At 46.2% G+C, this 27,965-nt stretch overlaps 1 protein-coding gene across 1 annotated transcript in view; it reads right to left on the bottom strand.

Annotated features, from left to right (window-relative positions):
* The window catches only part of LOC126537444 (cell adhesion molecule Dscam1-like), a 235,629-nt gene that overhangs the window by 72,077 nt on the left and 135,587 nt on the right, over positions 1-27,965 (bottom strand). Inside the window, exons 3-6 of the mRNA XM_055074253.2 lie at positions 25,130-25,305; positions 22,438-22,630; positions 20,282-20,584; positions 496-816 (exon numbers count right to left, since the gene is read on the bottom strand). Of these exons, the coding sequence (XP_054930228.1) occupies positions 496-816; positions 20,282-20,584; positions 22,438-22,630; positions 25,130-25,305 (993 nt within the window). The remainder of the gene's footprint in view (positions 1-495; positions 817-20,281; positions 20,585-22,437; positions 22,631-25,129; positions 25,306-27,965) is intronic.

Here is a 27,965-nt window from a genome sequence, read left to right as displayed (position 1 = left end):
AAAGAAGAAAAACAACGCAAACTTTTTCTTCCTCTTCCGTAACACGTCTCGAACTGCCTGTCGCGTGCAGTGTGACGGGAGAAGACATTAACGCAGGAAGATACTCAAAACTATAGCGCCGGGTAAGGTACGTCTGCAAAGTATGAGCTCCCCAACTCAAAGCCCGCGTATCGAGGAGGGATGGTATTCTCGGAAGATCACTCTCGGGAATACCATCACTTCGAGAGATTTCGGGGGACTTGAAAAATGACGCGCGGGCCGTCTATGGGGGGGGCAACGTTCTCGGCACTGTGCCGAAACAGCGCGCTCGGTGAGGAACGCTGATAACCGAAGACGCCGACGCTTCATGCATGTGCCGAGTCACCCGAAATGCCGCCGAAGTGATCGCATCCCCGAAAGTGATCGTGCGAGAACACTGATCCACCGTCCGCGCACATCACGAGCAGAACTCCAAAACACACGGAGCTGGTAGAACGGGTATGGACGCGCGCGTACACCGGACGTGGACGTAGGCCTGGGCTTGCGCCGAGTCCCGCTCGTTCGCCGCGTGGCACTGGTAGACGCCGGAGTCGTCGCTCTGCGCCGCCTGGATCCGCAGCACGTACTGGTTCAGCATGAGTACGCGCCGGGACGACACCTGGCTACCACCCTTGCCGGCGCCCGCTCCTTTGGCGGCTGACGGGCCCGTGATGGGGCGGCCGTCTTTGAACCACGTGACCGAGCGGACGGGAAAGCCGGACACGCTGCAGTTGAGTGTCAAGGAGTCTCCGGAGCGCACTTCTCTCGTTCGGGTCCACACGTCGACCTCCAAGGGCTCTGCGGCGAGTGCGGTAAAAGGAAGTCACGGATGGGATGAACCGAAACAAGTGTCGGTCGAGACACGAAGTGCGGGACGACTGAGAGCGACTGCTTAAGGAACTCTCTTACGACCTAGCGTAACGTGATACTGACCGAGGCATTTAGGTGCCTTTTTTGCCATCCCTTAATCCACACCACCACAGTGTGTAAATTGTTTGTCGATCTATGATGTAAAAGAAAAGAAAAAGAAACGCTGCTAAAGAAATCGTTGAGAATTAACCCGAAGAGGGCTATAATACCAAGTATGCTGTCCATATATGTACGTCTCATGTAAGTGCGCCTGTGGCTACGGCCCTTTTTGCGCTGGTTGTCCGCTCTGCATGTCATTCGGTATTTGTGTTTAAGACGAAGTTTTGGATCGTGAGCTACTAGATAAATACACAGAAAAAGAGTAGCCGCCTTTCACGGCGGCCACTGAACCAATTTTAATGAAATTCGTTGAGGTTAATAGAAAAAAGTTAAAAAATCCAGCAACTGCAGGAAGCAGATTGTTCATTGCAACTGCCTCACAAAAAAAGCGAAAATTTTCAAAGTTGAAAAAAAAAAACTGGTGCACCAAGTTTTCGAAAACAGAAAGAAATAATATGACAACTTTACAAGTACCATCTGTTGAGACATCTAAAGCAGCGAAAGAGACGTCATATACAGAGCTCTCGAGCACGCCGATAATTTGTGAGTCGGACTTTTGCAAATAGCTCGAAAGCATTATAAAAGCTTCGCGTACGCTGCAAGATCATATATCAGACTTGAAAGCTACAGATGCTTCAGCAGGTGCAGTTTTCAAGACAGCGATATCTGCTCTTGCTGCGGAATTATCAATTTGTAAACTGCAACTTTCAATTCCTTGAAATCTAAGAATTTTCGACAATTTATGTTAAATATTACTAAAGTCAAACACCGAAAGCTCTCCTTCTATACAGTTGCTAGAATATAACGCTGCCTTTCCGATGCCTAAGTGAGTGAGTGAGTGAGTGAGTGAGTGAGTGAGTGAGTGAGTGAGTGAGTGAGTGAGTGAGTGAGTGAGTGAGTGAGTGAGTGAGTGAGTGAGTGAGTGAGTGAGTGAGTGAGTGAGTGAGTGAGTGAGTGAGTGAGTGAGTGAGTGAGTGAGTGAGTGAGTGAGTGAGTGAGTGAGTGAGTGAGTGAGTGAGTGAGTGAGTGAGTGAGTGAGTGAGTGAGTGAGTGAGTGAGTGAGTGAGTGAGTGAGTGAGTGAGTGAGTGAGTGAGTGAGTGAGTGAGTGAGTGAGTGAGTGAGTGAGTGAGTGAGTGAGTGAGTGAGTGAGTGAGTGAGTGAGTGAGTGAGTGAGTGAGTGAGTGAGTGAGTGAGTGAGTGAGTGAGTGAGTGAGTGAGTGAGTGAGTGAGTGAGTGAGTGAGTGAGTGAGTGAGTGAGTGAGTGAGTGAGTGAGTGAGTGAGTGAGTGAGTGAGTGAGTGAGTGAGTGAGTGAGTGAGTGAGTGAGTGAGTGAGTGAGTGAGTGAGTGAGTGAGTGAGTGAGTGAGTGAGTGAGTGAGTGAGTGAGTGAGTGAGTGAGTGAGTGAGTGAGTGAGTGAGTGAGTGAGTGAGTGAGTGAGTGAGTGAGTGAGTGAGTGAGTGAGTGAGTGAGTGAGTGAGTGAGTGAGTGAGTGAGTGAGTGAGTGAGTGAGTGAGTGAGTGAGTGAGTGAGTGAGTGAGTGAGTGAGTGAGTGAGTGAGTGAGTGAGTGAGTGAGTGAGTGAGTGAGTGAGTGAGTGAGTGAGTGAGTGAGTGAGTGAGTGAGTGAGTGAGTGAGTGAGTGAGTGAGTGAGTGAGTGAGTGAGTGAGTGAGTGAGTGAGTGAGTGAGTGAGTGAGTGAGTGAGTGAGTGAGTGAGTTCCTGCCTTGTGCAAGAGTCGATACGAGCACAGAGTCACAATCATGGCACAATTCCACCGGGACGATAACATATACAAGAAATGAAGCATTGTATACACGACACGTTTTCAAAGTAGTGTCCGAGTCCTCACTCACTAACGTATAACCACATAGACACACGGAAAGGCACAGTTACACATAAGCTAATTGCCATATGTACAAAACGATGTTCAATATATCCAGTGTACACGATGGTTATACACAATGATGATGTGACAGAGACACTTTACATAATTTTGAAGTGATGCATGAGATGTGTATATTCAAAAATGACCAGGTATACAAGAGCACCCACACACAGAAGTCACAGGCACTTACATTCCGTGTACATTCAATATACACTTCTGAGGGCCTGGCTACAAGAAACAGGCTGGTCGAAAAATAAGCCGTACGCGTCCATCCACCACCGACAGGAAACGGCATGACCACTGCCGAAGGAACTCTTCTTCCCCAAGGAAGAACAACTCCTCTGACAGAAACGACAGCAGCTCAATGTGGAGCCGCCCCAGAAGTAGAAACAGAGCGTGGCGAAGATGGCCCGCGGCAACAGCCGCGCACCGCAGAGAACTTTTTTCTTTCTTCTGTTCTCATGCTTATTTAGCATTACCATCGTATTCGGGGTGGCCCACTCCCGCCATCGCGCACGTGGGACAGGTAACACGTTAGGAGTCGTAGAAGACCGTATTTTTCTTTTGGAACATCCAATTCTATCTTCGGATGCGTAGTTTTCATCATTTGTTTTTTTTTTTACGTGTATACTCTATTTTGTCGAGCTCTTGTATGTTCCTTGTTTATTGTCGTGCTTTGCGCTTTGATTCTTTGCTCGCTAATTAAACTTTTTTTTCTTTTTTGCATGTGTAGTCGCCGTGTCCGCCTTCGGTGTCTGCCATTCTTCCATAACAGCGCCACACGTGCACACCGCACGTGTCAACCGCCAAACTAAACAAATTTGCTGAACCACTCCGAGGCTTGTTGAGTCCCCGGCAAGAACTTCAAGCGGGAACCTGCGCAATTTCCAACGTGGTCGTTGGACAGCGGGCCCCGAGGTTGTGACAATGCTTCAGAGCTCAAAGTGGCCAAGACGAGATAGCCTACGTTCAAAAAAGAGGTCGCAGTTTCGCCCGAAAGGCGAAACATCGCTGCCGATAGCAAATTAGCAGACAGCTATACAAAGTAAAGATAGTGTAGCTTTATCGGCCGTATAAACTCGTAAGCATTCGCTTACTCATTCGCTTACTAACAAAATTAACAAGCATGGTGTCACGCGCACACAGGCAAACATGAACACATCACACTCGATGAGCGCGTACGCTTGCTCTCAAAACGCTGACGTGAGGAACCGCGGCAGCAGCAGTGAGCGAATTGACCTTAGTGCGGCCTCTCGCTTCAACGCGAACTAAGCGGCGAGAACACAACGCACAAGAAGCTACGAGCTTCCGGCGCACTTAGACTCTGTACTGATCACAGATCGTTTTTAACATAGAGCCCGCGCGGTCGTGCCATACGCAGAAGCCGCCGGAATGAACCCCTTCCCTCCATCTGGTGGCTTGCGCGCGACGGTACAGCGCGCTTCCCTCCACTTTCCTCCCTTGCACGCGAGAGACTGAGCCGCCATCATCGGCTCATCCTCGCACGCTTACGGCGTGCGAGGATACAGCATACGGCGAGGAGCGACGATGTTATCGCTCTTCGGTTTTTATATGAAACATTACGGCGACGACAAAATTGCGACTGGAGCATCCATTCAACTGCTATCGCAATAAAATAGAGATTGTTGTGTTTCACGTGCCAAAACCACAATACATGAGGCACGCCGTAGCGGGAGACTCCGGATTAAATTTGATCACCGGAGGTTCTTTAACGGGCACCACAATGCACGTCACACGGGCGTTTGTGCATTTCGCCCCCAGTGAAATGCGGCTGCCGCTGCCAGGATTTTGTACCGCGTCCTCGGGCTTAGCAGTGCAACGCCAAAGCCACTATGCCACCAAGGCGGGTATTGGTTTTTCGCATTCCCCTTCGTTCGAAACAGGCTTGAACGTGTCTCTGGTGATTTGCGATTAGGACGCCACTGACTGTCACGAAAAATTCGGGGCTGAAATTTCTCGCGACAATCGCGGCAGTAGGAAAAACGTATTCTACCCGGCAGTTTGTAACGTCATTTTAGGCACCCAACGGTAAGAAACTGCGGTGACAAATTTGGTACAGAATCCATCGCGGCTGCTGTGAGAACATATATACACTACCCACATGACACATAAATCGGAAAATAGACATTTTCAGAGGCTCTGCCAGTTAACTGTCCTGCAAAACTCCGCTGACCCCCAGAAATTGCGCCAATTTCCACGTTAAACCTGCTTCGGCTATCATTTTGGCTCATGTCACTAAGTTATTTCTTCTCCGCGTACTATTCCATGAAATTTAGGGTCACTGCGCCTTCACCACGGTTTGAGTAGACATTCGCAGATACGTGCAGAGCTATCTCCTGTCGAGAAGAAAGCTGTATTCGTTGTCGAGGTAGCGTTCCTCGTTGGTGAATTCGAGAGACGAGGCTATTTATTCATCCTATTGCCCATCGTGATTTTCGCAGTTTAAAACAGGCTTCGTTTAATTTCTCATATGTTCGTGCCGCTTTTATGGGCGAAAGCTAAGGGCGAGACCGCCCTCCCCAGGCACAGTAATTTCCTCTTCTATATAGCATCGGCAGACTGCCTGCGAGGTAAAACTTTATCAGTCTCTTTTGACTCTGTTTGGTATACTGAGGTTCAATCCACTCCAAATACAACGCATTATTATTTTTTTTTTTTTTTTTTTGTAGAGCCGCAAATCGCTTTGGGACTCCTGCGGCGGACATCGGCGGTTATCAAAACGACTTGGGTGTGAGCCCAGGACGGCTTTGACTGTAGCACGCGCGCTTGTTGTGCCGTGATTTGGGCGCGCTAAAATTGTGCATAAATCATCGACGATGAGTGTAAAAAGAGATGGAACGAACAAACGAGTGAGCGAACGAGAATGAGAGCGAGCGATCTAGCGAACACTTTCCTCCCCGAATCCGGCTACCGGCCGTCTACCACCGACTAACCGCGAAAACGGTCGAAAGAGCCAAAGAAAGTCCATTAGCTTTATTAAAGATCCCCATGTGGTCAAAAAGTAAATCAAGTGTCCCGCATTACGGCATGCCTCATAATCAAATTATGGTTCTGGCTCGTAGAACAACCAAATTAGGATTAGTTTATAGTTTCACATAATACAATTTCAAGGCAAGACCGCGGGAGACGCATTGGAAAAATAAAGAGCTTTGCGCACGTGCGTCATATAAAAATCATATATATATATATATATATATATATATATATATATATATATATATATATATATATATATATATTGTAAGAGAGAGAGAGAGAGAGAAGGTAGGTGGCGGGGGTGGAAAATCTTGCGGGGCCCTTCCCACGCCAGGAGATTGAAAGCTCTACACCTATGGTCTGTTGGTCTGTATGTGCCTGCCTGCGTCAGTGCATCAGAAGGAATGAAAAAGAGAGAGAGAGAGGGAGAGGCAGTAAGCGCGTGTGTGTGCGCGCGCTTGAGTATGTGTGTGTACAGGCGCGAGAGTGAAACTTTGTGTGCGCGAGTGAGAGTGTGCGTGTGCGCGTGTGTGATTGTGTGTGGGGGGAGGGAAAGAAAGCTCATGTCTACGAGTACGCATGAAAGAGATTTTGTGTACGCGCTTGAGTAAGATTGTGTGTCTGTGTAAGTTAGCACGGAGTGCTAAGGGAGAGTCTGTGGGTGGTAGCGTCCGTGTGGAGCGTAAATTCTCATCCGAACAGAGTTCGGTGGATCGGCTTTACTCTCAAAAAAAGGAAAGAAAGAAAAGGAAGAAAGGCTTGCGCTAAGGCGTCGTGGCTTTGATTAAAACCACCAGTTTCTATCTAATTATATTTCCCTTTTATTGCAGCAAAAAAAGAATACATTGAATGAATTGCTATAGAAATTTATAATAATGGAATTAGAGCTGAATTTCCAGATAGGTTTTTTTTTTCTGCGCTGTTCACGACGTCCTACAATAGAACGCCATAAATAATTGCCTCGCTGTCGTTGCCCAGGGCCATTTGTTAGGGTGCCTAATGAATTACCGATATTAGCTAATACCGCCGTTGGATTGTGAAACGCGAAGGTTAAACATCGGAAACACTATATTTTGTACAAGGTTATACAAGCCGTCTGTTTCCTGCATGCAGGCGCATGCCTCAGACAGAACGGGGGTGAAAAAAAAGTAGTCTTCCAGTATCTGGGCTTGTTTTTTGTGTGTGTATAGTTCCGCAAATTGCCTCCATTTTTCTCTCCGTTTAACGGAAGCTCTCTCACTGAGCTGCTTGCATGCTTTTGAGTTCTGCTTTATCTATCTGCACCCCCTCCCCTCACAGTAGGACATTCCTTTCGTGGAGAACGCAGTCAGTTTTAGCTGCCGGCCCATTAATTACGCACACGACAAAATTAATTAAACCACTGCTTCTTCGCTCCTCGCTCAGCGCCAGCCGCTGCACCCACTCGACCATCGATTTTCTGTCCAGGGCCATCGACTTCGATGCAATTTGCAAATGGCCCAGTTTCTCAGTCGTGCCCTGCAGTGCTTTCCCCTTACTTTATCTCTCCCTCTCCCTTTTGTGCACTCAGTCCTTCTCAACGAGCACTGCCATTGGACAGCGTTATCTAATGTTCTACGCTCGAAGATTTTTTTTTCCTTTTCTTTCCTGAGCAATGCAAGCCCAACGCCGGCATACGTGACTGCATATGCTATACGTTCATAGCTCCCTCTCTATTCGAATGTACAGTCTCAGAACAGCGGTTTCAACCGATTTCGTGACGGGGAATAGGGAGTGTCTACACCTACTTTTCGGCTTCTTCAGATTAGCTTAGAAAATTTCGAAATGGCGATCATTAAAGAATCGGCATCTGCGCAAGCCTTCCCGACCACATTCATCGCGACTTTCAAACGTTGAGTAAATGCACCCGATCTCAGCTTCTGGTTCCTTGCTTTTGTACGATAAGCCTGGCAGTAAAGTGACGGCATTGGCCACACGGCGTACGGCAGCACGCTGCTAATACGCAGGCCTTATCGGCAACATACGAGTAGAAGTGTCACGTGCTCCAGGCGCGCCTACAGCTTTGCAAGGGTTAACGGCCGGCCGAGCACGAACTTAAGAAGTGTCGTGCCCGTGGCTATCTCCATATAGCTGCGACTTAAGGCTAAGCACGCCAGGTGGTGCTGTGACTGAAGGAAGAAAAAAAACATGTGCTCGCTGCGATAACGCTAGGAAAACGATGGAGTATGTTTTATTAGAATGTGAAGATATCTGTCCAGCGGTCGATCTGGCATCTCTGGCCTCCTTAAAGCCCTTGGGTTCAGCGAGAGCAGGGGGAAAGTAAACACGTCCGCTGTAGAAATTAGTGAGTGGCGATCGGAAGATTGGTGGAAGAAAAGTGGGGAAACGATAAAAAAAGGGAGGCGTGCAAAAACATAGTTCACGATAGGCGTTCAGAAAGTTTGGTTATGGGAATTCATCGCGGTTTTTTTTTCTTTCCTGTTTCTTCTTCTTTAACATAGGTAGGACATTTAGCAATATAATAAGAGCTTGGTGGCGCAACCCGCCACCTCGTCCCAAAGGGGACGCTCAATGCATCCATCCATCCGAATGGTGACGGCACTCAAACCAACAGTTCCAAGCAGGCCTTTGCGAACCAACAACTCCAGCGCTGTTTCGCCCGACGACACTCATAATGCAGCAAGCCATCTGCGTTGTCGTTAACCGCCGGCGACAATTTGCGATGGCTCACTTGTTATACGTGGATTTTGCGCATTACGAAATACCGCACGTACTTCCCGCTTCAGATTTCCCACGCCGTAGCAGTGGCGGACAGAAATGCAGCAGCCACGAGCATCATTAACTCGCTTGCCACTGCGATGAAGCCACCCGAGTACGGAATGATTCGGGTATTTTTTTTCTTTCCAATATGTTTGACTGCAAAGCAGTGTGTGCCAAAGATCAGCTAACTCACTCATGAGTCCACTCACTCGGACCGACCCTTGAGCCGCACTCTGGGTCATTTCAGTGTGAGTCGTCTGTGGTGAGAGCCTGAATGAGTAGTCCAAGTACGCCTGAGTATGAGTGCAAGTCCGTCTGAACCACATGCGACCGTATGCATTTGAGAGTGTACGAGACTACATGTGAGGATGACACCGCGTAAACTTGGGTAAATCTGACTGTGCATCCATGAGTCAATGTCTAGCCATAGTAAACACGTGGGTGGCGCAAATAATTATCTTTTTTTATTATGAAGTACGAGCTTCTGAGTCAGTGCATGGCGATCTGAGTGAATCTGGATGACATTGAAATAGGTCAGACAAATATGCAAGATACAAGCAAGAAATGAAATTAGAATTCGTAATCAATAAACTACGATTGCTAAAGCGGAACAAAGACAACCGCGTTCGATAAACAGAAGGGTAGTGCGAATTGAAGCAAAAATAAAACAGATGTTCCATCTTTGCTCCTTAGTTCACGTGTAGCCTATTGCGAGGGAGAGGATAGGCGGATGGCATGTATTCACATGAAATGTATGACCGTCTCCGTAGCCTCTGTTTTTATCACGTCTGCGACCTAAATGCAGACACGCAAAAACTTCACGCGTTTAAGCACAAAGCTAACTATCGGAATATTCGCAGGCATATAGGTTGACTTTGGCCGACGCGGGACTAATTCCAGATACATGTGACGAGCTTCTGTCATGTAAGGCAGCGACAAAGACATTTCCTGGTATACGTTGGATTCCACCGACGAAGGACTAATTGCAGACAGAGAAATAAAAAGAGATATAAGCAAGCAAATGCAGGGAGGTTAACCAGAACGAAGACTTCCAATCCACTGCCCTAAAGTGGGAGGCCGGGGAATGGGGCGTTACTGAAGTACTAAAGCGCCAAACAGACGACACAAGAAGAGACACGGACATTGTTTGGCGCTTTAGTACTTCAGTAACATGCACCAACTAGCCCAACAAAAGGTTCTGCGGGAATGGGGCGTACCCAATGTGCCCCAGATATGCGAGGAACGTTTGTGGGAAATCCAACTCCCCACATTAGGGGTCCAATGGCCATCCCCATAAACCCGGATAACATAGTACGGATGTCCGCAGGATCCTATCGTGCAAACAGTATTACGGCAGAACTCATCTTACGATGAATGTCGACGGTGATCCGAATAGCATGCGAGCAATGTAGTGGCAGACCGTATTCCTGAAGTCACGCTTATATAACACGGGCAGTGGTACATCTCAAGTTTTTCTTGCTTCGGCTGTACTCAACATACACTCCGACATCGTACTACTTTGCTATGGCAATCGCTTGCGAAGGTCCACCATGAGCATTATGGCATGACGACGGCTGTATGACGTCCATGCAGTGACGATGGAAGGTCGAAGAAGGAACGATATCGATGGAACGAGAAAGGCGGTATAACGACGACGGCATGACTACGTTGATATGTCATTCCTTATATTATGACGATGGTGTAAGGCCAACAGCATGACGACGACATGAAGACAGTGAGGTGACCACTACCGCATGAAGACGATAGCATGACGACAACCGGTTGAAGAAGCTGGGATGACGATAATGGCACGACCACAGCGGCGTGGCGGCGACGGTTTGACAACGGATGCTAATAGCGTCTGTCACACGACGATAGCAACACAACGGCGGCAGAATTACGATCGAATGACGACAGCATGATGACGATAGAAGGACGAACAAGCAATGACGTCATAGATTGACGAAGCTGGCATGACGACGACAAGATGACGACAATGGGATGCAGATGGTGAAAGAACATTTTTTCAACGATGGCATGATGACAGTGGTGTGACGACGTCTGTGTGACAACGATGGTGCCCGGCAATTGCTCCCGACGACGGCATAAAAGTAGTCGGATGCCGAAGTTACAATGGCGACGACCTAAAGACCGCGACTGCGTCACGATGACCGCACGACAACGAACGCGTAATGACGACTGTATGACGAGACGCAACGACGACGATGGCATGACAGAGGCATCAGGACAATGACATGACGACAAATCTATGACGACAAAGGCGTAACGATGACTGTATCACGAAACTTGTATGTCGACAATGGCGTGATGACGACGGCATGATGAGAGTCGGATGTCGAAGCTGGTGTGACGACAATGGCGCAACTACGACGACATAACGACGATGGTCTGATAACGGATGCATGAGAGCGACTGTCTGAAAATGACGGCATGACAAGGTCGACATAATCCCGATTGAATAAGAACAGTATGATTAGAATATTACGACGAAGAAATACAGATGTGAATGGAACGACAAAGGCCGCATGACGACGACAGCATGAGAGCATGCGACGACAGCTATGAGATTGCGCCAGGGGAGTGCGCCGTCTAAAGCCCCTGGAACTTCTTAAAGCAGCAATGCATTTTGAAGAATGCCACCTCCTCCTGGAGCGCCCTTGCCGAGACTGACAACACGTCTCTATTGGCCTACTGGCATCACGTGGGCCCTGGCGCCGGCTTCGTTTGTTTACAGTCACGCTCCATCACTACTTATTCTTCAGAAACGTCTACCGACTGACGAGGAGAGCATGTTTGCGCCGTTGCACTTCCATGTTGTGTCTGTTTGCGAACACCTTGAACTCACTTTTCTGGCAAGTGTGAAGTCGCTTCACAGCATTTTCCATTACACTGACCTGCTGCGCCTTCGGATGCCAAAATAGTCTAAGCAAAGGCAAGAAGCTCTTCTCGATGCCGTTCGGTAAGCGCGATGGGCAAAGAAAGGCATGGATTCATCGGTTTGGGAGGGACAACCTATTGCAAAGTTGGTTGAGCACGTTCCCATCTGTCTACACCCTTTAGCACGTTTCATACGCGACATGTGCTTTGTTTATATAAGCCCTACGTGGTCTTATTATTTTGCGTGCGTAATCGTTATGTACGCCAATAGGCCTGAATTCGGGGGCACGCGAGGGTGCGTGCGAAAACATGATTACGAAACGTTTAAGACTCACCTTAGTTCTTTTGACCAAATTTGAGGCTCGAACCTGAAAACACACCTTACGAAAGCAACTGAGTCCCTTGTAGGTTACTTACTAGCCTTGTTTAGAGAGAATAGCTTTGTTTTGCCTCTTTTGCCGTTGGAGTTGGGATACATAGGAACCGATCAAAAGCGTGCGTCTTTTCCCGAAAGCGAGTTACGGGGCGCGTTTTTCGCCAAACGACGGCATCATAGGTCTTGGAGACGTAGAACATGTTGATTCGTGTGAGCTTTAAAGTGTGTCACGGTTACGATGAGGCGGTGGAGCACTCGCAAGGAAGACGTGCGGTCGGGAGTTGGTCCACTGGCTTGTTTAGTCGTTTGCTCGGTCGCTTAGTGGTTTGCTCGTTCGCTTAGTCGTTCGCTTGCTCGTTTAGTCGATCGCTTTCTCGTTCGTTCAACTATTAGTTCATACGGCCACTGTCTCTTGTACGGTCACTATGCTCTTGTTTGAGCCGTTTCAGCCAGAGTGAGGCGCTGTTACCGCATTTCCGCTTCACGAACAATTGCTGAAAAATATGTTTCATTTTCATTGTACCCAGTCCCGACTCGATGACCGGCGGCGCGTATTTCTGTCGATATTGAGGCATGAGAAACACAATAGCACCAATGTCCATCTCTGAACGTTTACGCGTGCTTAGAAGATTGGCAAGCACGCACGTTGGCGACACTGCAGCTTATAATGCTCTATCGAACCTGTAGAGCCGCGACCGTTCGCACCCTCTACCAGCCTTTGTGCATCATAGCTTATACACGCCGCGAATTCAAGTGCTCAGGACGGCGCGGATTAATTAGGATACTGAGGGCTTGCTGGAGGCCAGGATGTTGGCGTCCGATCGTGAATGTGTCCTTTACAACCATTCGCAACAGGATCTTGCCAAACTGGCTTGACAAACGTTGCATACTTATTTGTAGCGTACGCGACATTCCGAGTCGTCCGAGGGCTGGTTTAGATACCCTTTTAGAAAATAGTTATCAAAACAGACAAAAAAGGCTGCAGTCACTGAATTTGCATAACCCTCCGTATAGAAACCCTATGCTGTACACGAAGTTTCTCGGAGCTAGAAAGCCAACGCGAACGCTTAAAGGGCACCGCCTTGCTATATCTCCATTCACTCTGCGAAAAGTCGTCTGCTACGTTCAAGCATTGTAGGCATGATCAAGGTCCCCTGTGAGTAATTAAGTTGGTAAACGTACTCATTCACAGACTCTAGATGCTGACTGCCGATCCTCAACTCTTGTTCCCTTGCCAGGCTAGTGAGCATTATCTTTGTTTTGTGTATATCAATCTTCAACCCCGCTCTTACACTTTCTCTGTTAAGGTTCTCAATCATTTGTTGCAATTTGTCCTCAGTGTTGCTGAACAGGACAATGTCATCTGGAAACCGAAGGCTGCTTAGATATTCGCCGCTCGTTCTCACTGCTAAGCTTTGCAAGTTTATTAGCTCGAATACTGCTTCCAAGTATACAGTGCCTGACCCCTTTTTTTATAGGTATTTTTCTACTTTTCTTGTGCAGAATCAAGGTAGCTGTTGAATCTTTGTAGATATTTTTCAAGATATTCACGTACGTCTCGTGTACTCTTTGATTACATAATGTCTCTATGACTGCTAATATCCCTACTGAATCAAATGTCTTTTTACAGTTTATGAAAGCCATACAGAGTGGTTCATTGCACCCTGCAGATTTCTCGATTATCTGATTGATGACATGCATGTGATCCTTTGTAAAGCATCCCTTTCTCAAGCCAGCTTCTTTTTTTGGTATATTGAAGTCAAGAGTTGCCCTTAATCTATTGGAAGTTATCTTGGCGAATATGTTATACAACACTAGAAGTGAGTTAATGGGTCTCTAATTTTTCAATTCTATTGCATCTCCCTTTTTTTTGATTAGAATAATGTAGGATTGAAGTCGTAAGACATTTCGTATAAAGGGCCACAAGCTTTTCAAGCATGACATTTCCTCAATCTTTGATTATATCGACTGTTATTCCACCTTCTTCTGCCCCTCTTCCCAGGTTCATGTTGTGCAAGGCCCTTCTAACTTCATCGCTCGTTTTAGCGGAAGCCTCTGTATCCTGTTTTTTACTACTTCCAATGGAGGTAGCCTGGCTGTTCTGGGCTACAGTACAGGTCAGCTTTTACTATATCTTCGAAATTGCTGATAATACTACCCTGCTTATCTCTCAATGCATGCATGTTGGCTTGTCATATACCAAATTTTCTTCTCACTGATTTCATGCTGCGTCCATGTTTTACTGCTTCTTCAGTTTTTCTCAAGTTACAATTTTAAATGTCCCTTCCTTTCTCCTTGTTGATTAGTTCTATCTGATCTATCTGATCTCTTGAGTTGAACACTTCATTCTTTGTCGTCTCTTTATTAGGTCCTTTGGTTCTTGGGAGAGCTTACCTCCCACTTCAATGGCTGCTTCTAAAACCACCCTAGTTACGGTATTATTCATTACCTCTATGTCACCATCTCTGCTCTAAGGCTGCATATTTGTTTGCAAGCACCAGCCTAAATTGGTATGCTTTTACCCTCACTCCGTCTTGCCTGGCCTGTTTCTTCTTGACTAGCTTTACTCTGTCTCTCTTCATATTGAAGTAAATCGTAGACCTCACAAACCTATGATCACTGCACTTTACCTTTGTTAACACATCTACATCCTGCACTGTGCTGGGATGGGCAGAAAGTATGAAATCTATTTCATCTCTTGTTTCTCCATTAGAGATTTTGCAGGTCCACTTTCTGTTGTTGCGCTTCCTGAAGAAGATATCTGTTATTCGGAACTTATTTCTTTCCGCGAATTCTACGAGCATCTCTCCTCTAGTGTTCCTAGAATCGTTACCGTAGTTGCCAATTGCTTGTTCACCAGCCTGCTTTTTCCCCAATTTGGCATTGGAGTCCCATGGCTACAGTATACTGAGTTTGCACTTTTCTGATCGCCAATTCAACATCTTCATAAAACTGTCCTATTTCTTCATCATTGTGAGAGGAAGTCGGAGTGTAAGCCTGTACTACCTTTATTCTATATCTCCTATTTAGCTTGATTACGATTACTGCTACCCTCTCATTAATGCTGTAGAATTACTCAATGTTGCCCGCTACAACCTTGTGAATTAAGAATTCTACCCCGTATTGCTTCTTATCTGGGAGACCTCTCTAGCTCAGGACGTGGCCTTTAGTCAGCACTATAAGCCTCACCAGTTCTAACTACACTAAAGCCAATATTATATCACACAATGCCTGATAGTTCCTCAAAGAGTCCTGCCGAACTAGCTTCCCTCGAGAAAGTGTAGCTAGCTAGTATAGTGCAGGATGTAGAATTGTTAGGAAAGGTAAAGTGCAGTGGTCATAGGTTAGTAAGGTCTAGGATTTACCTCAATAGTAAGAGAGACAGAGTAAAGCTAGTCAAGAAGAAACAAGCCTGCCAAGACGTAGTAAGGGTAAAAGCAAACCAATTCAGGCTGGTGCTTGCAAACAAATATGCAGCCTTAGAACAGAGAGATGATGACATAGAAGTAATGAATGAAACCGTAGCTAGGATGTCTTTAGAAGCAGCCATTGAAGTGGGAGGTAAGCTCTCCCAAGTAACGAAGGACCTAATAAAGAAACGACAAAGACTGAACTGTCCAACTCAAGAGCCAGTGGCGGCCTGTCTGGGTACAGAGATTATTAGCACCTTCTGATGCGTTGCAGGTCTGACCGCCGCCTTGGATAGGTGCTCCGCAGCTGCTGAGGACTGAGGGCCGTGGGTCGGTTGAAGGAGTCATGAGGGTGGTAGTGGCTGAATACTGCACGAGACAGGCCAGTTTTTGTTCTGGTGAAGGAATGTTTTTGTTGAAGCTTACTGGGCTTTCCTAATTTAATTGCACCTAGACTAGTATAGCCCCACTGGCTCTCGGAATTTTTTGCCGGTGTCAGGTGCCACTCCAAGCCTGGAGATGTAAGCTCTTCAATAAAAAAAGGACCCTTTCACGGCTTCGAAGCATCATAGCGATTCGCAAGTGGGATGAAAATGTCGGTATCAACTAGAAAAAGAGAAAGCCATAATTAGTCGCAGAATAGGTAGAGGTAACGCTACGGGCGTAATTAGCGACAACATAACTGAAAGTTACGCCAGTTGCGCTATACTCCTGTAAAGGGTGCACCGCCGTAGATATAGCCATGTTGAGGCAAAGTCATCGTATGCCACACTTTGGGAAATGGAGCGAATTCACTTGGAATAAGCAGAGCTCACGCGATGCAACGGCACCTGAAAGATGGTTTCGGCAGTGCCCCAAAACGCCAGAAATACTCACAGAGTAGGATAAATTAAAAGTATGGGCGTAATTAGCACCAATATAACCGAAAATGCAACACATTGCACCATAGACTGCACTATTTACGGCATTAGCCCGCCTGTCCTCTGCCATAAAAAGGTCCAACCAAGTGTCGAAGCCAAAGAAGGCCGGGTCGACGTAATTCCTCGTGTATAAGATACGAAATGAGCCAGTAACGAACGTGAAAAAGATACACAAGGACACAGAACGACGAGATATGATCAATATGTAGTCATCGAATATTATAAACCCCCATCCTACGTCGTGCGTTTTCTTCTTTAGCGTAGACACTTGGTTGAGCCTTCTTTTCTTGTTTATTATTACCACATGAAGCCAATAGCCCATGAAGCCTGGAAAGGTGTAGCCGAAAAGCGCGCTTTTATAGAAAATGTAGAAATCATATAGAGAAGGAAAGTGAGTGAAGAAGAAACGACTCCTACTTGCGGCAAGTTGTACTTTCGTCCACTTGCATTTGCCTTTGGTCACTTATTTCTGCGTTTCGACCTAATTCCTCCTGCATTTTACGTAAAAACATACCGTGTTAGCTACATGTGTTTGTTCATACGAGTGTTGTTATTTAATTATTATTTATATTTAAGTTCTCACTTTCTGCATATGTTATGTAGCATGGTTTTCACATCTCTCGAAGCTTTTCCTTCTCATTGTTGTTCTGAAAGTTCGATGGTAGTGTCGTGTTCTTTTGCGTGTTCTTTTGCAACAAACATATCTTACATGTGATATTTATCGCGACAATTAAAAATAAAAGAAACAGAAAGAAGAAGCGACAACGCAAGCCTGCCCCGAGGTATACGAATATCGTTTTTTTCCTTCCTTTCTTTTTTTCTTTCTGGTTTATTCTTTTTTTTTCAAGTTTGCCTTCCGGATAGTATTTTAGAGATTAAACGCATGTTGCTCATTATTAAACCAACTGAAACTGCTGTCGTGATTAAGATGGCAGTTATTACTGTCTATTTCTGTTGTTTCCATTCTCAAATTTCGCATTAGGTAGTATCGTAATCATCGGTGAATTTTTTCCTCTTTTAAACACTTAGGGGAGGTCCGTCAGATGCAGCGCTCGGATGCTACATATTCATGGGATTTGCATGCGACGTTATTAATGTGAAGGTATTATATGCCCCATTGCACATAAATGCAGCGGCGTCATTGGCGGCGCGACTGGCACCAAAAGTGGCCGACGGCGCTCAGAGTAAAAACACGTCAGAAATGCTCGGAGCGATGTCACATTTCTCCAGGAGGTTCCTGAAAACAAAGTGAATTATCGGCTTTGAATAGAAAATTTGGTGACTTTCGGTCTGGGTGGAAATCGAGCCAGGGCCTCCGGGGTGCGAGACGAGCACGCTTTCCCGGCGCCAGGGCGGCTACACGGTTCTGGCTGACTAGAAGGTGTGGCCTAGTGCGTGCGTCATGTTCACGTGACCGCGCAGCCAATGGGGATGACGCGGCGCCACGTCATGAGTGTACAAAATGAGCGCGCTTCCTCCCAGGCGCCACTTGCTTTTCGGATTTCATCGGCGTTGTGTCTACGGCGATGGACTCTCGACGCCACGTCATGAGTGTATAAAACGAGCATACACTGATTCAGCACAAATATATTCAATACATGTAGGAAGCACCAATCGAAAACATTTCACGAAAGTGACTATAATGCTTTCGCATTCCGACAGGTAAGCAGTCTTAAATGCCTCTTCCGAATTTTTTTCCTGTTACGGCATATGCTGGTTTTAGGCGGTGGCTTAAATGTGTTCTTTAGTGTCCACGGTATTTTGCAGCGGACATTAATTCGCATCGAAATGCAGCCTGACACCATGATGCAGTGGAATACTCACAGCGGGCAATGGTAGAGCACGCAGCATATACTGAATGCTAGGTATTACATATCTCAAATATATGCAATGCACAGCATACAATGTCTTCGACGTTCAAGGAAGAGCGGATAAAATGCGTTCGAACAAACGTGCGTGCCCGTGGCCGCATGGAAGGGCTCTGGGCACTTTCCTTCTTCGAAAGCCTCCATCTGGCACAGTTGGGATATTCAAGAAATTTCAGTTTTTAAGGTCGATGCAATAAAAATATACATGAGGGACGATGTATTTATGAGCTGGAGACGTTATAGCTTTGTGTTATAATTTGAACGTATCGGAAAACATGCTTCTCGTTCTAGAAAACTAAATGTACAAACCTCTGGGGCGCCGACTATACTCATATATGTGGATTCAACAAAGGTCTGGGCACGATGTCTTGAAACGCCTTTAATAGCATAAGCTAAAATTTCGTGTAAACTCAGAGAGGGTGCTCTCTGGGGAGCAGAGAGACAGCCGCCTGAGAGGCCGTCTCCTGGTACACATTCGCAGAATATATTTCGAATGCGGATCCCATGTTTCAATCGTGACTGTGACGACACTTATTCGGGACCTTTCCCACTGAAACGTCGTTGCGAGATCTACTGAACGTCTTCATTTAGATGTGAGACGTGTGGCTTTCTTTTGGACGTCGGTTGGACTTGCAAGCTGAATACGCAACGGTCGCTACACAGTATGCCGTTCTGACAAATGGTGCTACATATACGAGGTACCTTTACTTTTAGCTGCACCCTATACTTTAAAAAAATAGCCGATGGCAGCAAACAATTCTAACCCTCCAACTAAATTAATTACTCGATGAGGCGGGCTTTAGTTCTACGAGAAATCAAAATGCTGAATTTAATCATGAACATAAATGCACTAATTATGTTATGCACGTTCCTCACGTAAGTGCATTGTAAGTACACTTACGTTAGGAAAGAGTGTCAAGGGCGTTATAAATGCACTTACCACTCGTAACAGTATTTTAATTTATAAAGTTAAAATCAGACTTCCGCCCGTTCTTAGCAAATGCTACAAAGGAAACCCGTACGGGTTCCTCGAAAGATTTCTTTCTTTATTAATTACTTCTCTCCACCTTGCGGATTTCAGCAGAACTATTACGTCAATATTTTAATTAAGCACCTTACGGGCAGTTATTAAAATTTACGAATTTTGCCGGTGAGTTCGCAAGACTCCATCTGAAACGAATTCTCAAGAGGACACTAGTGTCGAGATCTTAATTTTGAAAGTGTACGCTGAATTACATTGGCGTTCTGGTTAATTTTTTGCTTCAATGCACAAAACATCGTTTTCATAAAGAAGCAGGTGGAACAACAGTGGATTCTTACCGCAAGTTTGACGACGCATATCTCGAAACAGGTGCGATACTTCAGAATTCGCTTCAATTCTATATGCATTCCAAAGGCATTAGCTGCAATTTGTAAATTACGATATGTGCTGTAAATTGTTTGTGAAAAAGCGTAATTCGTGAAATTTTGTTATTACTAGATTACGCTTTTGATTGCTCGTGGAAGTAATGTCCGCATCCCCGTTGTAATTTATCTCTAGGCTAATAATTGTGCCATCTGCCATAGGTGATTTCTTTTAAATTGTGGTGCGGCTAAAAAAAAAACGCCCTATGTTATCGTACAACAACATTAAATAGTTTCAGTGAGACCGAAAAAAGTTTACCTTCCTGCAATGTCCGCTGTCGGATATCGTAGTAATTACGTCTGTACGACATCCACGAAATAAAATTTATCGGCTGTTCTTAACGATCCAAATTACGACGTCCCGTGTTCGTCCACAGAACTTGTTATATTGGAGTAAGTCCTTGGGACCTTATCCGGACATCCATCGGATATCCGCTAACGTCCCATGCCGGACTTGGACGTTCGGGACATATCCGGATATCCGTCTGATATTGGTGGTTCATCTTGTAGATAGGTAAAAAGGAAACAGAGGGAGAAACAGAGCACGGACACACATACACACACACACAATCACTGCCGTTCACCGCATCAAGGTTTGTTGTCCCCATATATTGCAACGACGGATTCGTACCCCTCCGCTGCGACGTCTTGGGAAGTCGGTGTTTCAAAGCGATTATTTCTGAGAGTATTTATGATAAACCTGCGTGCTGCACGGAGCTTCAAGCCCGATTACGACGATGCCCCCCTCACGATGCCCCCCTCACGTCGCGAAGTCTGCTCGCAGAGGGCGCCACTCACCAGTGACGAGCACCTGCATCTCGTTCTTGTCCTCGACGCCGGCCCCGTTGCTCACGACGCACACGTACGTGGCGCTGTCCTGCACCGAGGCACGCCGGAAGACGAGCGTGCCGCCGACGAACACGATGCCCGGCTCCCCGAGGGGCAGCAGCGGCCTGAGGCGGCTGCCGTGCTGGCGGTACCAGCGGTACGAGGGCTCCGGGTGTCCCTGGGCCTCGCACGGCACGAAGAGCGTCGAACCGTGTGGTCCTTCCACCTGGCGGCTCCAGTGGATAACCTTGGCTGGTATGCTCGAGTGGGGCTCTGCAGGAGTGAGTTGCAGTCGGTGATAAATAGGAGCTCGCGAGTAGGATGTTGCGATCTTAGCGAAGAAGGCTAAACTAGGAACGAATTACCGATCAAATAAACGAGCGATAAAATGATTGAAAGAAAGAAAGAAAGAAAGAAAGAAATAAAGAAAGAAAGAAAGAAAGAAAGAAAGAAAGAAAGAAAGAAAGAAAGAAAGAAAGAAAGAAAGAAAGAAAGAAAGCATCATTGTGTTTGCAGCCTTCGGGTCAGGCACAAAGCAAGAAGCAAGAAGCCATCGCAGAGGCACGACGCCTGCCTTCTGTGCAGGAAGATAAGAAGAAGATAAGGAGATAAGAAAAATAAGATGGCACGCAATGAAGCCGAAAGCAAAGCTGAAACATCGAACACCGCACGACAGCGCGAACAGAAACAGAAGAAAAAAGAAAGAGAAAGAGAATGGCCGCTATACTAGTTCGAAATCGGGGAATGTGAAGGCAAAGCAAACTCGAATAAGTCACAGGGCGAATACCATGAGTGCACTGAAAGGAACCATCGTTACAAACTGCAGACCGAATCAGCTGCCCCTAAGGACGGAATGACGTCGTGAGCCTGGTGGCGTTGAGACGCAAGACTACTTGTAAACAGACGTTCATTAAGGGCGGTACACGGCAGACCAAACGAACAGCAGTCTTTCGAATACGACTCGCGTTACGCCAAAAAAAAAAAAGCAGGATGCTGCAACATCGGCATCGAGATAATACCGTGGCCTCTCCTCGACTTCAGGCTTCCCAGACTCTAATGCCCAGCTACTACGTTTGAGTGAGTCTTTTCCCGGTAAAGCCATCTTTAAATATAAGTATACAAAGGCGGCTCTGTCAAAGCAGACGAAGACCGCTGCGCAGCTGCATTCTGTATTCCCTCTCTGAGATATATGTGGCCTGGCCATCTGGACTGTATAGCCTCGTCGACAGTTGTGTAAGGTATGGGAATAGCTGCAGCTTTGCACAAACTAAAGGCTTTGTCTCCACAGAATGTGGTTCTCCTTGCGGGCTCTACCGCGTGTACAGCTCTACCGCGTGTACGGTTCATCAAGTTCCCGCGCAAATAGCTAACTTTCATGAAATAACTCGGCAACGAAAGCCTCATATTAAAGTTTCAGTAGAATTCCTCCCACATTTGCACAGCTGGCAATGAAAAAGCTGATGCTCTTGCATACGCAGCGCTCTGTCATCCTGCCAAAGTCATGGCCCCAAAGTGTAATCATGTTTAAAAACCTGACATTCGAAATTACTTTGGGTCACTTTCAGTTCCACCACATATGCTCTGCGTAACCAAGATATTTCATCGAATGAAAGCTTCATTTCTATATTGAATAAGGACAGGACCTGCTACTACACCAGCATGTTTATTTGAGATGGGGCATATCAATTCTCGATACTGCACGACTGTATGCGACGAGACAGGTGAACACTTTCTGTGGTCGTGCCCGAAATTCTAAGATGAAAGGGCCGCTGTCCTGGAAAATCTGCAAAAGGAAAAGCATCTTCCGCGTGCGTGCCTGCAACACCTTGTATTCCCACACGAAGGATCAATTATAGCCCGCAAAGAAACTTGTCGTATACTTATTAAGAGAAGCTGCTTTGATGGATACGTATGTCGTGAAACACCGCCGTGATATTGAAAGAGACGATCAGTCGGAGCAGTTGCCAGCCTTTGATCGCCAGGCTAAACCCGGCTGCTGCTACTACGTCCTACCAACACACCACACAACTACCAATCACGTGACCCACCGAATGAATGAATGAATGAATGAATGAATGAATGAATGAATGAATGAATGAATGAATGAATGAATGAATTGGACGTACCTGTGATGACTAGCTTTCCGGCCGTGATGCTGCTTACTGCGGCACCAGTGAGTGTGTCCTTAGTTTGGCACTGAAACGAATGGTGACTGTCCTCGGGACCCGCTCGCCGCACATGAAGCTCGCCCGTTCTGAAGGCCACGTACTTGGAGTTTTCGTCTGCACGAAAGTCAGAGAAAGAGGGGCCCGAATCGTCCTGTCACGAAGTGAGGTCATGGGACTGCGCAGTATCGCGTGCGAGGGAATACAAGAAACGGGTCATTGATAGGCGTCGAATTCAGCGCACAATTTTGTAAAAAAACAAAAAAAAATAGGCAAGCAATGACACAAAGTGCCCTATATATCTACGAGGAACGAGCGTAGGATCAACAAGTGAGTTTTATTACGCCAATAAACCCCTGGCAGGACCATATAGTGCCCGAGCGAAGGTGAAAAACGTTAACAGGGAACGATGTCTAAATATATGAGACATTCCCTTCTTCGGCAAACCTCGACCAAGAAAGATTACCACTGCACGTGTGCGAAGCAATCGTTCAGGTACTGCAACTCTTTTTGTGCTGTTGCCACCGACGGACCAGTCAGACATTTTCTTTTTTCTTTTTTTCTTTGCGATTGTTGCTGATAGCAATGGCTTTCAAATTCCTTTTTTCTTCTGCCGTTTATTCGCTGTTTTACTACCACCTATCGAAGGAGGCAACCCAATTAGAAGTGCCTGTTTTGTCTGTTCCAGTGAAAAGTTACACGCATCTTGCCTGTGGTCAACGAACGCAACAGCAACAGCGCCGGGCCAAAAAAGCACGGGGCATATGTTGTATTACGCAGGACAGCCATTATCTGCAAGATAAAGCTGTCTTATTGCTTCACAAGTTAATCGTGGGCTTTTGTCTTTTGACCTATTGCTGCGAAAAGCAAATCTAAATTAAAGCATTTATGACAATCACGTGTGACAGCAGTCTCTAGACCCAGGACGTCGCAACACATTCAGTTCAAGGACGCTCACTATAATTTCCTTTCGCTCTTAAGTGTCGAGTTGTTTGGCTTGACGGAAAACAGGGACCATTACTAGCTAAAATAAAACCTAACAATTTTAGTCTCCCAAATATATGCAAATTTACGCGTAATAATACAACGACCACTTTCTCCTTCGATGACGCGTTTTTAGTTTTACTACAATAAAAATGACCTCGTTGGAAGCAACCCGACAATCCTGCTAACATGTTGTCGCTTACAGTGGCTTAGCTTGTTTAATTGAACTCGTTAACTATAGCGGATCAAAAAGAAAAAGAAACAGTGATGCATAGCAGAAGGATTTAAAAGTGGTTGAGTTTGAACCTATCCATGCTTGGGCGGCGTACATCAAACCAAGACAAGAGATAGAATATAGAACAAGCGCTGCCTGCAATTGGGGATGTCGCGTGTGTGTCAACGTGCCACGCTAAGTTCATTGTTGTGGGATGCAGACTTCGTTTATAAGCAGCGCAAGATTTCCAGCGAATGTCGTATTAATTGGCACAGCAATTCTAGCAGAATAGGCAGAACGCCAGCGAAACATGCAGGAAAAGCGTCAAGGAAGCGCTGAAGCACGAATTGCTTTGCCGAGTTCCAGTCCCTCGTTTAATGGCAGCGCGTGCATATTTCGAGTAAATAGAGCCGTTCTGCGTATTTCGTGCAGAAGTGTTGCATTTTATGGCAATATATGAGCAGTTCACTGTAGTCAGCGCGTTTCGATACCATAAAATCGGGCCAAACCGTTTAGTGACGTGCCGCCGTGTACAATTCTACGCGTGCCGCCCACCGCCTATTCACACTAGCGCGGCGATGGTGCTCCCACCTGCAGCTCGATCGCGCAGCGGATAACTTACCCCTATTCTGACAGTGCAGGCGACCATAACGAGTTGATGTGAATCGTAATCTCACCGAGCGCTTTCAGGGCTGGTGTCGTCACCTCTTTTATGTGACCGTTTTTCGTTCACATCGTATTTCGCTTTCTTTCAATGTATTCTCACTCGTATAATATGCTAAATCATTCTTTGCCCCGATTTTGTTGTCTCCAAGTGTCAACTCGTAATATATATGGGTCTGGATCACGCGCTTTCTTTTATGTATTGCTTTGCTCGGAGTCTCTTTCCAAGTTGAAGAAAGAAATATAGGAAATTCACCAACTTTACAATGCCTATGCCTTGATTTGTATGAGTTAGCGAGCTGTTTAGTTATTTCCACTTCGGAGGCCACGGTTGCATGTCACTTCACTAAAAAATTATTCATCATCATCATCATCATCATCATCAGCCTCGTTACGCCCACTGCAGGGCAAAGGCCTCTCCCATACTTCTCCAACAACCCCGGTCATGTACTAATTGTGGCCATGCATTCCCTGCAAACTTCTTAATCTCATCCGCCCACCTAACTTTCTGCCGTCCCCTGCTGCGCTTCCCTTCCCTTGGGATCCAGTCCGTAACCCTTAATGACCATCGGTTATCTTCCCTCCTCATTACATGTCCTGCCCATGCCCATTTCTTTTTCTTGATTTCAACTAAGATGTCATTAACTCGCGTTTCCTCCTATATGAACACGACAATCAAAAAATTTTTACCGCTTTGCAAACCAAATTTGCTTGTGTGTCAGTGAGACATCACTCATACGACTGATTCGTTCTCTCCTATTCTTTCTGAGGCAACCCGAAGTAGGTGTTAACGGTATGATACTTGCCTGGGATAGCTTGTACGGAGATGATGAACCCATCGCTGCGGATCCATGACGTGACGATGACGTACTCCCTGACATATTTGGGAACGTGACACCTCAGCACGCCGGTGTTCATGCGGATGACGAAATCATCGTAGACCCGTATCTCGTACGTCTGCTGCACCACTGCGACAAAGGAAAGCAAAACTCATGTTGATGCATTGCACACTAACCACAATGACGTTTTTTGTTTTAGGTAGAGGGGAGGGGGAGCAGCGGAGAGAGAGAAACAGAAAAGGCAAGAAGGTTAACCAGAAGAGATTCTACCTGCACTGGGAGAAGAGCGAGGAAAAATGAAAGCCGGAAAGAATACCGAGTTGTTTACGACCCTTCGAGTTGTTTACAAGATAACGAAAATACGCTGGGCGAGACTTGTTGCAGTGACCGTGAGAGCCTGTGGCCTCTACCAGTCATGCGCCTCTTTCCCACTCTTGCTTTCGTTCATTCCAACCCATGTGGCTTCTCCAGCGCTCACCGAAGATTAGGTGAGAGTGCAAACGTTTTTAATAAAAATCTTGTCAAGGCGTACGGTGGTGTCCGCTTGTTTCTAGAATCTAGAGGCAGAAGGGAAAGCGGCGTTTCGTCGACTTCAGGAAATGCGAGAGACAAATAAGAAGTCGTAAAGTAGGAGGATGCTTCAGCGGCTTTGTACAATTTATCTCCCTATATATCCTGTGTAGTGCAACAATATCTATGCAATAATATGAATGTAATAATAATGCAATAATATAATGTGTAAGCTGCACTGATGCACTCCCGGTGGCCTCCCACCATGGTCCTGTGTAAACATGTATCTGATAAATTCAAATTTTCAAATTTCGTGGTATTCGTTTCGCTGGGGCTTACGTTCTTCAAAATTGTTTTTTTTTTCTTCTGACAATCTTCCAGCCTCCTAATTATTACCCGATCCCCAGAATGCGTGGTGCTACTTTGCTAAATAATCAATCGACCATCCGACCACTTCTCTACTCATTGCCGTCGATGTGAACATACCAGTTTTCTTTTTGTTCTATGTCCTTCTTTTATTGCGCAAAAGTAACACGTGAGTGGCAAGGTCTTCTGTGTGTGAAAACAGCATCGCTAATGCGGTAGCTTGTAATGCGCCGCACAAATTTGATATAACTCGCTGTGACCTCGCATCCTAAATTTGCGGCGTAACGCATCAGACATTTGTCCTCTCCTCCTGGGTTGCTCCATAGAGTTTCCAGAGAGAACATTGCAACTTGGAACCTCTGCCGCTCTGATCGTTCAGCAACGATGGAAACGATGGTCGGTTCGTGGATTTGTAGGATTTTATAGCTCATCGCTTCATACATTGTTGTAGCTTTGAACACTAGATGTATCTCTGCCTTCATTGGCCCAAAGTTCTAAGCAATCAATCCTATTTTTCCAAACGCAAAAGGCGATAAGGCAATGCGCACACGCATAACGACTACAAGAAAATCTAGCACTTATAAAAGAATATTTCGTTGAAAGTAATCACTTTGGAAAGTTGCAAGCCGTTCGAAGCCAGAAACACGAAGTCTAGGCAAATCCATGTACTGCACCATCGTTCCCAGGTTGGCAGAGCCGCCCTGCGCGCAGCTCCTATAGGAACGAGCACCATAGCTCCCTCTAGTTAATTGCAGATTTTTGTAGGAAGTGGTATAGGTTTCTCGACCGAGAAAATGTCGAAGGCTAATGGCATGCATGTGTTGTGCGCAGCGTTCGCTAGATGTGACAGCCATGATACACTGAGTAGGAGTCACTAGAAAAACAAGCGACTCTAACACTAAGGCATATCACCTGTCGGGACGAAGTGTGCCTGCTCGGCGTGAGGGATGCAGCTCTCCCTAGGTGTCGTAAGAGTTGCTGTACACTCGACCGCACAATACGGTTAAGCACAAAGGCGCACCGCTTCTTCTTCAGCTCACTTACGTCACCTGAATTTTAGGCATTACCATTTAGAAATCGAAATATATAGGAGAAGCTAGGACAGATTAGAAGAACCACAACAAGTGGTTATTCGCTGTTTTGGACTTGTAGTTTCATGTGGCATTGAGTTGACATGTGAAGGAATAAATTATTATGTATGAACAGCAAAGCACGTGAGTGCGCTTTCTTTTTCTAAACGCGCCTGTAGTAAAATTTTCGTCAGTTAGTTATACCTGGCATAATACGACGCACGAAAATTTTCACCTGCCTTGCCCCCACCCCACCCAACCTCCTCTCCCCCCCTCCCACTCCTTCTCCCTGGTCAAGTGCGTGCTTCCGCGAGAAGGATTCCTTGGCTACACCACAGTGCAAGGTAGTCCCGCACCTGCGCCAGATGGGACTCCTTGACTTCTCGCGCCCTGTACGATTAGGCGCTCACGAAATGCACACGGGAGTCTTCATTCGCGAACCAAATGCACTGAAACGGCTAAATGTCCTCGAACAAATGCTCGAAGGTGTCACAGGTCACGAATGAATTCACCAAAGTGAAGCATCCGCGCACCCAAAGCTACCGAGCGCATCAAAACATATGTCAGTTTACCCTACCACTAACTAGAACAGACGCAGTTTCGGTGCACCACGAGACGGCACTATCTCCAATTTTAATCCTGACGAAACTGTTCCACCGTCAGTATAAATTTGTACGCTTACACTGGCGACGCTTACAGCTGTCATCAAAATGAAAGGGAACAGCGACTTCCTTTTTCTTTTTTTTTTGATACAGCGATAACTCGTGGTGCATGTGCTCAAATCTAGAAACTTGATACATCGCAATAAGTTTTCCTGTTGAATTTTTAGCACCATTGAGCACT

This window comes from Dermacentor andersoni, chromosome 4 (assembly GCF_023375885.2).
Source record: "Dermacentor andersoni chromosome 4, qqDerAnde1_hic_scaffold, whole genome shotgun sequence".
Taxonomy (NCBI): domain Eukaryota; kingdom Metazoa; phylum Arthropoda; class Arachnida; order Ixodida; family Ixodidae; genus Dermacentor; species Dermacentor andersoni.
Note: the sequence above shows the minus strand (reverse complement) of the source record. Positions and strands in the feature narration are given on the sequence as shown.